The sequence below is a fragment of the Schistocerca nitens genome, chromosome 10 (assembly GCF_023898315.1).
Source record: "Schistocerca nitens isolate TAMUIC-IGC-003100 chromosome 10, iqSchNite1.1, whole genome shotgun sequence".
Classification (NCBI taxonomy): Eukaryota; Metazoa; Arthropoda; class Insecta; order Orthoptera; family Acrididae; genus Schistocerca; species Schistocerca nitens.
Genome location: NC_064623.1, coordinates 229,533,942 through 229,548,543, shown reverse-complemented (window position 1 = coordinate 229,548,543; position 14,602 = coordinate 229,533,942). Strand labels below are relative to the sequence as shown.

The 14,602-nt window shown below is 46.9% G+C and overlaps 1 protein-coding gene across 1 annotated transcript in view; it reads right to left on the bottom strand.

Moving 5' to 3' along the window:
* LOC126210171 (UTP--glucose-1-phosphate uridylyltransferase-like) overlaps positions 1–10,905 on the bottom strand; it is an 89,452-nt gene extending 78,547 nt beyond the window's left edge. Inside the window, exon 1 of the mRNA XM_049939328.1 lies at positions 10,774–10,905. Within this exon, the coding sequence (XP_049795285.1) occupies positions 10,774–10,794 (21 nt within the window). The 5' untranslated portion in view covers positions 10,795–10,905. The remainder of the gene's footprint in view (positions 1–10,773) is intronic.
* Between the last annotated feature and the right edge of the window lie 3,697 nt (positions 10,906–14,602).

Genomic DNA, 14,602 nt, shown 5'->3' with positions numbered 1-14,602 from the left:
AGCAGCTTATCTGGAACCATTATATAATGTAACTATTATACACACGCGACACGCTTATGGCAGAGAACAAACAGCCTTTCATTTAGTCGCATAAACGGTCCACATCTCCAAGAAAAACATTTTTGTTGTTTGTTGATGATTTACTGCGTATTCTCATTTTCAAAATAAGAAAAAATTCAAAGACATGGTAAGGAACAACCACAAATACGAGTATAAATACAGTTGTCAGGTGTTACACGATGTTGGGCAGGAAGTATGAAGGATGCTTACAGTTCTGTTCCTTACTAACTTTGTACTCGCATAGTTAGTATACTAACCCCTTGTTGTTGCCCCCTATTGCGCAGTCTGTCCACATTTAAAGTACGCCGCGACACAGGCTTATAAAGACCACCTACACGTGTTTGTTTTTCTTGGCAGAGGACGGATAATCAGATTATAGCTTGTAAAAAGCGTGAATGGGTTAGGTAATGTTTCGCAGTCGGAGCTGCGCCACCTACATAACTTTTTCAATGTTCGCACAGAACGTCGTTCAGATTCCTCAGTCCGCCTCTTACAACTGGACAAACGAGAGGCTACTTTACGTAATCTGCACTCGTTCGTGTCAAGGCCCCTCGATAGTGGACACAACGTCGCAACAAGGCCTCCTTACGTCACTCTGCTATCTGCCTATTCGCGCTATACAAGTTACGCCGTCACGTAGCAAGCGACCCAGCGATGGTTAAGCGTGCACGTTTGTCCCAGACCGGAACACCATACATGTGCTGTATGAGCTAGCGTGTCTTCAAAACATGTTCGCGGCTCTGTATTTCTGTATGCAATATCAGGATGCGTTTTGTTTCTTTCATTTATTGTAATTTCATTCCCTCGTGACAGGGGTACACAAACTGGCAAAAAAAAAAAAAAAAAAACCGCCGTCAAACTTTAGGGAAAGGTTATTTACACGAAAACAAGAAAAAATATCTGTTACACAAGGGCTCTAAAATACATACCTTAAGAGATACGAAGACTTGTTCATCTTCGATACTATGAAACACATCGCTTCTACTGCAAGCTGGTTGCTTTTAGTATTTCGGGAGGAGGTTCAAATGGTTCAAATGGCTCTGAGCACTATGCGACTTAACATCTGAGGTCATCAGTCCCCTAGAACTTAGAACTTGTTAAACCTAACTAACCTACGGACATCACACATATCCATGCCCGAGGCAGGATTCGAACCTGCGACCGTAGCGGTCGCGCGGTTCCAGGCTGAAGCGCCTAGAACCGCCCGGCCACACCGGCCGGCGGGAGGACGTAGTGTGGTGTTTCGTGTATGTTGTGTGTGGTGGCTTGACCTGATCAGAGAAGACTGCGTGGGTGGCGGTTCTGTCAGTTTGATGCGGCTTCGGTTACCTTTTCTCTGCTCTCCTTTTTGTTTTGCTCTCGCGGTCTGGCTACTCCGTGAGCGAACTGATTCTCCAGGGTGCTGCCGTAAGAGAGTCTCTCACTATTACCAGCTATTAAATGATGAACACGTCCTCACGATAATCTTCTGTCTTGTTTCAGCTATGTACGTTAACTGTGAAGACAGATCCAGTTATCAATGACGCATAACTTGAGATACATCATTCAATACGTCTGATCACACGTAATATCTATGATTTACAGCGCTCATTTGTCTCGAGTGTCTTTATTGTAGTACGTTTTCTCTGAGGTGTTCGTGACGCCGTCAAGGGTCGTCAGCGAGGCATAAACGTCCGCTTGCGGCAAGTGCTGCCGCGGTCTGCCCCTGCTGTGTTACGCCACTGCACAGTACATTTTTCATACGACGTACAATGTTTGTAAAATACACATCTTTCGCCAGAATGAACGGCTCCAGTGGAACATAGATCATATTCACGAATAACACTCGTTACACCACAGTAGTATGAATCAAAACAAGGGAAAAACGTCTAGTACACACGGGCTCTAAAACGCGTACCTTAAGAGCTATGAAGACTTCCTCGGTAGAAGAGATGTGTTTCTCAATAGGAAAGGTGAAAAAGTGCTCATAGCTCTTAAAGTATGCATTTTGGACCCCATGTTTACTAGACATTTTGCAAATACCTCGCAGTAGAAGAGATCTGTTTCATAATATCGCAGCCCATATTTACTACACATTTTTTAACTTATTTCTGTGTAAGGAACTTGTCCCTAAAATTTGTCGATATTTTCTTGGGATATCATGTACACACGGTGTCCTATTTACCTCGAGCACCCCAAATAAATTTTTGTCCAGGAGCAAAATAAGAAAATCTGTGAAGCATATGCTGTTCAGGAGGCCATTATCAGCATAGCTGCCTTTTTGCGACTATGTTCGTTGTGAAGATGTGATTTTTAAAAAATTGTACCGTATATATTTTTTATTCGGTAATCGACTTCTTCTCCTCAAAACCTGTTCTAAAATGTATCATAGTGAACCATTTACGTAAACATGGCGCTATTAAACACCTAACAGGGAACTGACTTTAACTTTCCTCTTCTAATACAAGGTGTAGGTATCCATAGAAACGTAGTTCGTCGACTTGCTGGAGCTGACAGTAAAAAAATAGAAACGCAAGGAAAATGAAAACTTACATTCTTCACATACGAGTAGAATTTGTACTTTCTCTTCGTCAGGGTACTTGACACTCACACAGATCTTCAACTGAAAACAGTTGACCGAATGATCGGTGTGGCTTTTCCTTGTGTTTCACTTTGTTTGCTGTCAGCTGCAGCAAGCTGACGAGTCACGTTACCTCGGCTATTTGCGCTGTGCACCAGTGCGGGAAAGTCAAACTCTGTTATGTGTTGGCAGATTAAAACTGTGTGCCGGACCGAGACTCGAAGTCGGGACCTTTGCAAGTACTCTACCGTTTGAGAGAGCACTTGCCCGCGAAAGGCAAAGGTCCCGAGTTCGAGTCTCGGTCCGGCACACAATTTTAATCTGTCGGGAAGTTTCATATCATCGCACACTCCGCTGCTGAGTGAAAATCTGATTCTGTTTTGTGCTACGTTTTTAATGACGTGTAGTTTACGTGACTGATACACGGTGATACTTTTCTGAACAGGTCTTGAGGAGAGCAAGTGGATTATCGAATAAAAAATACATGGTGCTGTTTAAAAAATTCGTACTGCTGTTCACAAGCTTGTAACGAACAAACTCACGGGGAAGGCAGTCATACTGGTTAATGTTCCCTGGTACCTAAACAAGATTTTCTTGACGTACTTGTATTTTGCTTCAGGACAAACAGTCATTTAGAATGGGCAACACCCTGTGTGTCGCACTTAAGCCGAAACCATTTTAACACATAAAGGTAGGATTTTAACGCAGGTACGTTTCTGCAGAAACTGTGATATATCTGAAAGGCAGCCTACGCCGCGCGGGATTAGCCGAGCGGTCAGGGGCGCTGCAGTCGTGGACTGTGGGGCTGGTCCCGGCGGAGGCTCGAGTCCTCTCTCGGGCGTGGGTTTGTCCTTAGGGTAATTTAGGTTAAGCAGTGTGTAAGCTTAGGGACTGATGACCTTAGCAATTAAGTCCCATAAGATTTCATACACATTTGAACATTTGAAAGAGAACCTACGATAACAACAGCGTACCGGGGACCGCCAAATTGGAACATTACATGTCCAGAATGATAATTATTGCATTATATGCAGCGCAGGACTAAAGAGCCCGTATCTGGTCGGAGGACGAGCAAAGCAATTTTTTAAGACACATCTTGAGCACGAAGAAACAAGGCGGAGTCTGTGTACAATGAGTTGACCAAAGTCACGGGGTAGCGATGTGCGTGTATACAGATGGCGGCAGTATCACGTACACAGGGTACGAAAGGGCAGCGCATTGGTGGAAATGTCCTTTGTACTCAGGTAATTCGTGTGAACAGGTTTCGACGCGATTATGGTATCACGACTGGAATTAATAGTCTTTAACTCCATTTCGGAAATCGTTAGGCAATTCAATATGCGGAGATCCACATTATGAAGAGTATGCCGACAGTACCAAATTTCAGGCACCATCTCTCACTACGGACAACGGAGTGGCCGACCCCCTCCACTTAATGGCAGGGAGCAGCAGCGTTTGCGTAGAGTTGCCAGTGCTAACAGCGAAGCAACACTGCAGGAATCAGTGTGGGACGTATGACGAGTGTATCCCTTACGACAGTGCGACGAAATGTGTCGTTAACGGGCTGTGGCAGCGAGTGCCCTTGCTGGCAGCACATCACCCGCAGCGCCTCTCCTGGGCTCGTGACGACATCGGTTGGACGCTAGACGACTGGGAAACCGTGGCCTGGGCAGGTGAGACCCGAATGTGGCGCAGAACCTGCGAAGCCACGGACCTAGGTTGTCGACGAGGCACTGTGCAAGCTGGTGGTGGCTCCGTAGTGGTGTGGGCTGTGTTCACGTGGACCGAAGTGAACCGATCACTGACTGGCTATTGTTACGTTCGGTTACTTGGAGGCCACTTGCAGCCATTCACGGACTTCACGTTCCCGTGTCACAGGGCCACAATTCTTTGCGATTTGTTTGAACAACATTCCGAACAATTCGAGCGAATGATTTGGCCAGCCAGTTCGGCCGACATGAATGCCGTCGAACATTTACGAGACATAATCGAGAGTTGAGTTCGAGCACAAAATCCCGCACCGGCAACGCTTTGGCTCTTATGGACGGCTGGGCTGCAGAGGCAGCGCGGCTGAGTACTTGTGCACAGCAGGGCAGGGCAGGGCTCTCCAGCGACTCGTCGAGTCGCTGCACTGCGTCGGGCGACAGGAGGTCCGGCACGGTATGAGGGGCGTCCCGTGACTCTCGTCACCTCAGTGTACACACGTCCAGGCAGGACTTATTGTGGAAGAAATTTCAAACGCTATACGGAAGAGATCTGACATGGGCTATGGTTCTGCAGCAAATCACTGACGTCACTAACTTCAGCAGCAGTCCCTGTCTGCAGATAGTATCATAAGCCGTAATTGGATCAACAAGTACCACGGATGTTTTTAAGCTTTCTTGCAAGCCTGCTTCAGTGAAAGTTCTGAGATCAAGTCTTCAGTCATACAGCTTTTATTGAGGCAATTATCCCAGACACAGAAAACTGTCTCTGTCTCCAAACGGTATCGTGAGGTACAGTTGAATCGAGAAATACAACGAATGTTTTCGAATATTTTTGAAAGTCTTCTCCAAAAAAAAAAGTTTGCTCTCATAACTCTGTCTCTTCTCTGCAAACAGTGGTGGTGGTGGTGGTTAGTGTTTAACGTCCCGTCGACAACGAGGTCATTAGAGACGGAGCACAAGCTCGGGTTAGGGAAGGATTGGGAAGGAAATCGGCCGTGCCCTTTCAAAGGAACCATCCCGGCATTTGCCTGAAACGATTTAGGAAAATCACGGAAAACCTAAATCAGGATGGCTGGAGACGGGATTGAACCGTCGTCCTCCCGAATGCGAGTCCAGTGTGCTAACCACTGCGCCACCTCGCTCGGTCTGCAAACAGTATCGCGACCTATAACGGGATAGAGAAACACTACAGATCTTTCCAGATGTTTTTTAAACGCCTCCTTCAACAAAAGTTTTGAGATTCACGTCTGACCTCACCATTCTCACTGAAGCAGGCTTTCAAGAAGATCTGAAAACATTAGTAGTATTTCTTGATTCAACTGCTGCTTACGATAGCGCTTCACGACAAGAACTGTTTCTAAAGTTACTCGTACCCTCTAGAAATATAGGCCAGCTCCTGAACGACATCTTCATTGATTGATATTTCCAAGCTATCGTTCCTAAGGAAATCAATAACCGAGGAACTTCAACGAATCCACTCCCAGAACTCTGTACTAACGTCCATTATTTTAAACCAATATATTGCTTTCACTCTTCACGGTCACGTATGAAATTCGCTCACACAGATGACCTACTCACTAGTAACCAAGACACGAAACTGAAAGGACGTTGACACATGGCGTTTCAGTGTTGCGGCAGTACTATCGTAGTAGCAAACACGAGCCAAGAACATAATGTTCGTGCATGCGTATCAATAACAGACAGGCTTACTGTCAACAGCAGATCTATATTTGATTGAAGTCTTATGGAACACATAATCCATACAAAACCTAAACCATTGTGTTTGGGTGTCACATTTGACAAACCCTTTACCTATCGGGCTCAATTGACAAATGCTACACCGAAAGTTCGCACCAGGAATAATGTCCTCCAAAAGGTCTCCGTTATCATAAGAGCATCAGCAGCTGCTCTCCATTGGGGCTGGTCTGTAATTCAGCAGTGCATTGTGCTCCTGTGTAGCTAAACAGATAGCATGCCAACAAGCTGTAGACAGAGCATCTTAACTTGATTGCATATTTCGAGATTTTGAGAAGTGATCTGACAACCTTCTACAAACCGTATCTAATAAAATTGTGGATCAATGGAGTATCGTCTCAGTTGCGCGACTGGGTTTTCGTCATTTGCTGTCAGAGAAGTCATAGTTCATCGTACCTGATGGGAAGCCCTCTACTGCAACTGAGGTTTTAGTTGGGGATCCCCAATGAAACGTTAAGGGCCCACTGGTTCCTGTAATCTATATAAACGATTTAGGAGAATCAGCAGCTACGTTAGTTTGTTTCCAGATTATTCTACCATTTACCGTCTTTTCATCAGAAGATTGAAACGAATTACAAAATGACTTAGACAAGATATGTTTACAGTGTGAAAAATGGCAGCTGATCCTAAACAATAAAAAATGTGTGGTCGGCTAAACGCCAAATGATACAAAGTTAAAGGCTGTCGAGTCAGCTAAATACCTAGGGATTACAGTTATGAACAACTTAAACTGGAACCATCATTTATAATACTTTGTAGAGAATGCGAATTAAAGACTGAGTTAGAGCCAGCCTGGGTAGCCGCGCGGTCTGACGCGCCGCTTCCCGAGCGGGAAGGCGTGCCGGTCCCCGGCACGAATCCTCCCGGCGGATTAGTGTCGAGGTCCTGTGGATGGTTATTAAGGCGGCTTTCCATCTACGTCGACGATGCGGGCTGGTTCCCCTTATTCCGCCTCAGTTACACTCTGTCGGCGATTGCTGCGCAAACACTGTCTCCATGTACGCATACACCATAAGTTACTGTACCACGCATACATTTGGGAATACACTCGTCTGGTATGAGACCTCCACGGGGGGCAATCCGCACAATAACCCTGGGTTCGGTGTGGGGCGGCGGTGGGGTGGGTGGACTGCTGTAGTCTGTTGTGGGGGTTGTGAACCACTGAGGCAAACGGCGAGACGAAGCCTCTCCGTCGTTTCTAGGTTCCCGATTTAATACACAATACAATAGACACACAAGATTGAATATTATTGGCAGAATACTTAGGGGATGCTACAAATATATAAAAGAAACTGCCTACACTAAGCTTATTAGTCTTCTGGAGTTTTGCTGTGCGGTATGGGATCCGTATCACATATGACTAACGGAGGACATCGAAAAAGTTAAAAAAAAAAGGAACGTCATTTCCTGTTATCACACAATAGGTATATGATAAGGCAGTTCGGATGGTACTCAATAAAATAAAGAAGTTATTCGTTGCGACGAGATCTTTGTTACTGAATGTCAATAACCAAATTTCTCCTCCAATTGCAAAAAAGATTTTGTTGAGCACCACAAAACTGGGGAGAAATGATCATCGTAATAAATTGACCATTGTAATAAGATGTGTCAAATCAGAGCTCGCAGCCGCGCGGGATTAGCCGAGGCGCTGCAGTCATGGACTGTGCGGCTGGTCCCGGCGGAGGTTCGAGTCCTCCCTCGGGAATGGGTGTGTGTGTGTTTGTCCTTAGGATAATTTAGTGTAGTGTATAAGCTTAGGGACCGATGACCTTAGCAGTTAAGTCCCATAAGATTTCACACACATTTGAACATTTTCAGAGCTCGCAGTGGAAGACTTGCGTGCTCCTTTTTTTCCCACATGTGCCCGAGAGCGGAACGTTTCTACGCATTTTCTGACAAACGCGTAAGTGTGAACTGCTGATTAATAGTGTAGACACGCGCTAGAAGCTCGACAGCCAACTCGGTGTGTGCCGTCAGGGACCGAGTACAGGCTACGCCACTCTACTGGCGCACAACTTGAGGCCGCGCCTCTCCACCTGGCCTCAGCTTTACAATCCCGAGTTTCCCGTCTGCTATGTCTGACACACTGAAATCCAGACAGCCGGCAGTAAAAACTGCTGCGGAACTTGTTGATGAACGATTTAATATACTTTAAGTAGGTGGCACGCCCACAGTTCGTAAATATTTGAAGAACGGCATAATTTTCCGCCAAGAGTTGCTGATAAAATGTCTTTGATGAACAACTAGTTTCGATGCACAGATCACAAGTTTCCCGTACACCGACACACCTAGTGGAGTCGGCGTGAGTCCCGTGCTGCTTGGGGCCACGGTGCCAGTGATGAGTTCTGTACACTGAGCAACGTGGAGGCCGCGTCAAGGCCGCGTTTCTTGTTATAAGATTTCATTTATGGATCAACAGACGTGAAATAACGTTAATGTACAGGCTCGAATCTGTAGTTGTGATTTCTTCGGAGGGAACTAACAAAGAGAAAATGGCAGTGTTGTCTATGATGTACTGCTGTAACTTTGCGATATTGTACCTGTATAATTTAAGAAACTTGCTTGTATAGTGAGCTTTAAAAATGCGTTTAGCATTCTTAGTCCGAGATAATGTTGAAGAAGGATGTGGTGAAATTTTTTAATGCGTTAGTTATCATGAGTTATACATTAAACAATTTTTTTCACGGTATGGCCACAGAAAGGTGTTATTGAAAGTGGAGCATTTGCCTGTAACAGTATACCTCAATGGGGACCACGGATTAAATGAATGTGCACGCATATGAAATGTATCTAAGTCAACAGTTCAGGGGCATATTGAAAAGAAAAATGAAAATGGGTATTTGAAATTTTTGGGCGCTGTAAAGTGTTCCTGCCGCCCGCAGTGGCCGCGCGGTTGGAGGCGCCATGTCACGGACTGCGCGGCCCCTCCCGCCGGAGGTTCGAGTCCTCCCTCGGGTCTGTGTGTGTGTGTGTGTGTGTGTGTGTGTGTGTGTGTTGTTCTTAGCGTAAGTTAGTTTAAGTAGTTTGTAAGTCTAGGGACCGATGCCCTCAGCAGTTTGTTCCCTTAGGAATTCACACACATTTGAACAAAGTGTTCCTGAACAGAGTTGAAACGAATCGGAAGATCATATTTATACACGTGAAGAGATGATGTTCGGTGACAAGTAGCTTATACAAAGCCATTCTTTGTATCAGATATCAATAACAACGTCCTGCAGTTGAGGATGGACTTGCTTAAACGATTTTGTATGTATGTAAATAAAAACGTAAATGTTCGTTTGCTCAAAATCTTAAGTTTCTGGAAGATCTTCATTGATTGCTTTGAAACGTTGACACAACGTTGCATTCAAATACGCGGGTCACGGGCTGTTATTATTTTTTTTTTATCTTCTGGAGCACCATTACCAAAAGTCTCGAATTGTTCTTGACAGATTTACTTAACAATAGACTACTTGTGCAGAATCTTAATTTATAAAATTAAGTCCAGGACTGAAAGGAGGGGTGGAGGGGGGGGCAGAAGGAGATGGAGTGGGGAGCAGGAGGAGATGGAGAGACAGAGGAGGAAGGGGGGATGGACGAAGGGAGAGGGGGAGGGACGTGCAGAGGGGAGAAGGAGGTCACAGCGTGTGTCCAGTTTCCACACGTATTAGATACGCGAGCTCCCTGAGTTCTCTCTTTTCAGTTTAACCAGACTGAGCCAGAGCAAGACGTGGCCAGGTAGAGCTAGCGACAAAATTTTACTTATTTAATCGTAAGTGTAGGGGCCCCCGTCGGGCAGGCCGTTCGCCGGGTGCCGGTCTTTTAATTTGACGTCACTTCAGCGACCTGCAGTTGATGAGGATGATGGGATGACACAACACCCAGTCCCAGGGCGGAGAAAATTCCGCGACCCAGCAGGGAATCGAACCCGGGCCCAGAGGATTGACAATCCGTCACGCTGACCATTCAGCTACCGGGGGCGTACGAGTGACAAAATAAAATCTCGGTACTGTATTCGAGTGGATCAAGAGCCTCGATTGGACGTCGGGCCCTGCGAGAATTAATAATAAAGCAGTGAAAGGGACTGCACAAACCCGTCTCCTTTCTGGTCCTTGTGCATTTGCACATTGTAAGTCGTCTGTTAGTGTATTACATACACGTGCTGATGGACTCGGTAATGGGTGGAATACTGTCAGTGAGACACGATGTTTATCCTCCCAAACAGAAGGGGAGTAGAGGGTGGGCAGGAACACGGGAGAGAAGGAAATTAGGACGCATATACAGTTCCTATACACATTAGAAACGTCTGCTATCTCTTTTGTTCCTTTATCGTGTAACCAGACTCAGTCACTGCAAGACGTGTCCGAGTGGAGACAGCCACAAATAAAATCTAAAAAGTGGTACAGGTTAGGCAACTCTCCCCTAGGTGAGGGGTAGTGTTAAGTGGCGTAAGCGTGGTTGCTGGGGCAGACTAATCTTTTCGTACGGTACGTTTATTTAGGGGAAACACACACACACACGCGCGAAGTAATGGCGCATTCCAAAGCGACGCCAACGACCAAATCTGGACGCCAACCTGCGACCTCCAATTTACGACGCAGAGACGTTATTCCGAGAGCCCGATGACCATCGAGCATTCTCTCTCTCCCTTGCAGACGCCACGCCACAGCGGTGACTCGGCTTCGCGCTGCGCGTTGCGGCCCCGCGACTCACCCTGTTGAGCAAGTAGTCCATGGCTGGTGCGGCTCCTCGGCTGGCGACTGTCGGCGCGCGCCCGCGGCGGCCGCTTATATGTCTGGGCGACGTCACGCGGCCGCCACGGCGCGCTAATCCTCCGCCATCTGCCGGCAGATCCGGCGCTGCCCTCCGCTATCAGCGCGGCCGAAGGTCGGCCGCGGCCGCGGCGCGCCCCGCCTCACGCAGTTACCACTCGTCGGCTGGACCGCGGTCCGCCGGCGCCCCACGCGGCCCGCTATCTGGCCGGCGTGATGGTGGCTGGCGCCTCGCCGCCGCCCGCAGCTCCCCCCAGTCGCGTGGCTCAGGTCTCGAGGCTTCAAATAAGGCCTTCTGTACGGCTCCGTAGCTCCATCCCCAGAACTTCCTTGTCTGTCTGCCTGTGTGTCCGACTGTTCACGACCCTTCTTCCTCTTGCGAACGGCTAGACATAACGTATTGTCATCTAAGTCACATATTAACGTCTGCGGTCCCTCGTTGATGTAAAAAAGTGAAGCAAAGTCAATAAAATGAAAAGATATGTACGTTTACACTGAGGTGACAAAAGTGCTAAGACAGCTCCTAATATCTTGCCCGGCGTAGAACACCAACTCGATGTAGCACGGGCTCGGCAAGTTGTCGGAAGCGCGCTGCAGAAATGCTCAGCCCTGCTGCCTCTACAGTCGCCCGTAACTGCGGGAGTGTTGCCGGTGCAGGGTCTCGTGCACCTACTCACCTCTCCATTACGTCCCCTAAATATTGATGAGCTTCACGTCCGGCTATCTGGGTGGTCAAATCATTCGCTCGATTTGTCCGGAATGTTCTCGAAACCATCAGGGAACGATTGTGGCCCAGTGACGTGGCACTTTGTCATAAAATTCCCATCGTTTTTTGCGAACACCGAGTCAATGAATGAATGCAAATGGTCTCCAAGTAGCCGAACATAACCATTTCCAGTGAATGATCCGTTCAGTTGACCGTAGGACCCAGTCCCACAGCCCACACCATTACCGAGACGCCACCAACTCGCACAGTGCATTGTTCACAACTTAGGACCACGGCCTTGTCGGTCTGTGCCACACTCGAACCCCGCCATCAGCTCTTACCAACTGAAACCGGCGCTCACCTGAGCGGGTAACGTCCAGCGTGCAAACGATGTGGTCTCCAGCAGCCCAGGGCACGTCGTGCTGTCAGCAAAGGCACACGAGTCGGCCGTCTCCTGCCGTAGCCTATATTAACATAATTGTCGCCGCACTGTTCTGGCGGGTGCGTCAGTCGTAGGTTTCACATCAACTTCTGCGGTTACTCCGCGCAGTGCTGCTCGTCTGTCAGCAGACACCGCTGCTGCCGGCGGCTGCTTGGCGGCTGTCGGGCGCTGCTTTGTCAGTGGTGGGAGGCAGGGCTCGAAATGTCGCATTCTCAGCACACTGTTCACACTGTCCGTACCGGGATACTGCACTCCGTAACGATTTCCGAAATGGAGTGCCCCATGCGTCTAGTTTCAATTACCATTCCGCGTTCGACGTCCGTTACTCCCCGTCATGCAGTGTCAACCGCGTCCAGAACCTTCTCCCACGAATGACCTGACGACAAGTGACTGCTCCGCCACTGCACCGCCCTTTTGTAGCTTGTGTGCGTGATACTACCAGCATCTGTACATGTGCATACGCGTATCCCACGACTTTAGTACGTCACGTTCTTTGCTCTCGTCAACTCTCACCAGAACCTACAGGATAATTCCCGTTTACCTAGAACCGTGAAATTTGGCAAGAAGCTAGGTTTCACGCTATAACGAAAGGATAAAATCTGAAAATTGTGAATTTTTTATTACATCACACGAAATAAAATCTTCCCTGCCGTTTCTATCTGTCTATCTGTCCGTCCCTCAGTTAACCCCACCTTTCCCGGGAACGGGTAGACGTATCGCTTTGAAATCTACGTCACATACCGAGGTCTACAGTCACCTGGCGGTGACATCTGAGTCAGTATAACCGAAAGATACGGCCATTTAAGTCACATATTTCGATGCTAACAAACTCTTCATTTGTGTGTCCATAGTGTCCGTAGTTGCTCTATAATTCTTGAGGCAATTTTTGGTCTGTCGCTGAAACTACAAAAATACATTTCTTCATCAGACGCGTTTCTCACACCACACTTTTATGCACACCACTCCATCTAAAAATTGGACGAAAATTATTGGCGCCAAAAACAGAAAAACTTCGATGTGCTAGCACACCGCATTTCCCGATGTAAGCGAGAAATCAGCCGAAAAATCACCACCACTCATTATGCTTTACCTCAATAAAACGAAACGCCTCTGACGAAAAAATCACGCATTTTTGTAGTTGCAACGACAGACCAAAAATACCATCAAGAACTAATAAACTCACTCGTTAAATCCTATAGGCACTTACGATTGACGTAGAAATCACGAAATTCGACAAGAACAAACGTTTCACAGTGCAAGTGAAGGAAACAAATCGGAGACTTGTTACCTTACAATTACATCACACGAGAAAAATATTTCTCTTGTTATTTGTTATCCGACATCAAACTTGAAACTAGAACATTGTCGCAATTCGCGGAATCGCTGGGACTGATGTCTCTCCAGTATCAGTGTCGATAACAGGCAAACAGCGTCGAGGTGCTCGGATCCCCGAATGGACGGAACGCGTGTATACGTGATTAATGTAGTTCAGAACCCTAAGTGCACCAGCCCCATTCGCACTCGGCCAGTTTCCTTACATACGGCGTGTCTCCAAAACAAGAGACTCTTTTTATCACTGTAGCACTAACATTTATTAAAACACGGAAAATTTTCAAAATTCAGAATGATGTCAACAAATGCAGAAACCATCCATTTATCGAAAGTGTTCAAATTGTTGGCCACTGTGAGCCACACGCAGCTCGTAACGCACTCGGTATTTTGGCGTATTCGTTTTCAATGACTGCTTTCATCTCATTGACTGTAGCTGGTCCTGTGCTGTAACCACATGTCCTCATAGACAAAAACTCCACAAGGGTGAAGTCTGGTGAGCGTGGAGGGTGCTCGGCATCGCCTAACGATCTGACTGGCACGTGTTCGTCAAGTTAGGCCCTTAAGTCCCCATCGCAGTTGGGAGGTGCTCCGTATGTAACGTAACCGTATTCACCTGTGCTAATATGCCTCCAGTTCTACGCCTCCTGCAAATCCGGCTGAAAAGTGATTCTCGGAAGTAGGCTATTTCAGATGATGCCTGTACCACGTTTGTGGTTGAAACACTGTATCTGCACTTTGATGTCGAGTCGCTTACAGTTTATGGTCAGGTCGAGTCTCGTTTATTATTCTTTATAAACAGCTAAGAACATACTACATCTCTTATAATATGATTGTTCCAGTGCATTAACCTTTTATAGAAGTGACACCAAAGTTGATGTGTGGCGAACATACCAAGTGCAGAAGTATCAAACCGGAATTTGGTTGCAATAATTACACGTCTATAGTTTGAAACTCATTTTATCCAAAATAATCTCCATTGTTATTTATATATGTATCTCCCACCTCTCCGGCAGGCTATGAATGCCACGCGAAAAAAACACTTTTTTTTTTTTCAAGCAAACCAGTCTGCGAGCCATTTTCGTACATTTTCATACGAACTGAAGCGTTGTTCAGCGACAGCGTGTCCCAGTGATGCAAATACGTGATAATCGGACGGAGCCAACTCTGGAGAATAAGCCGCACGCACGCCCTAGTATTTCCCAACTGAACGCCTCGACCGTTCCTCTGACCCATTTTGCTGTGTGAGACGGAGCGTTGTCGTGGAGCAATGTGACTTCGTCTCGCCTTTTT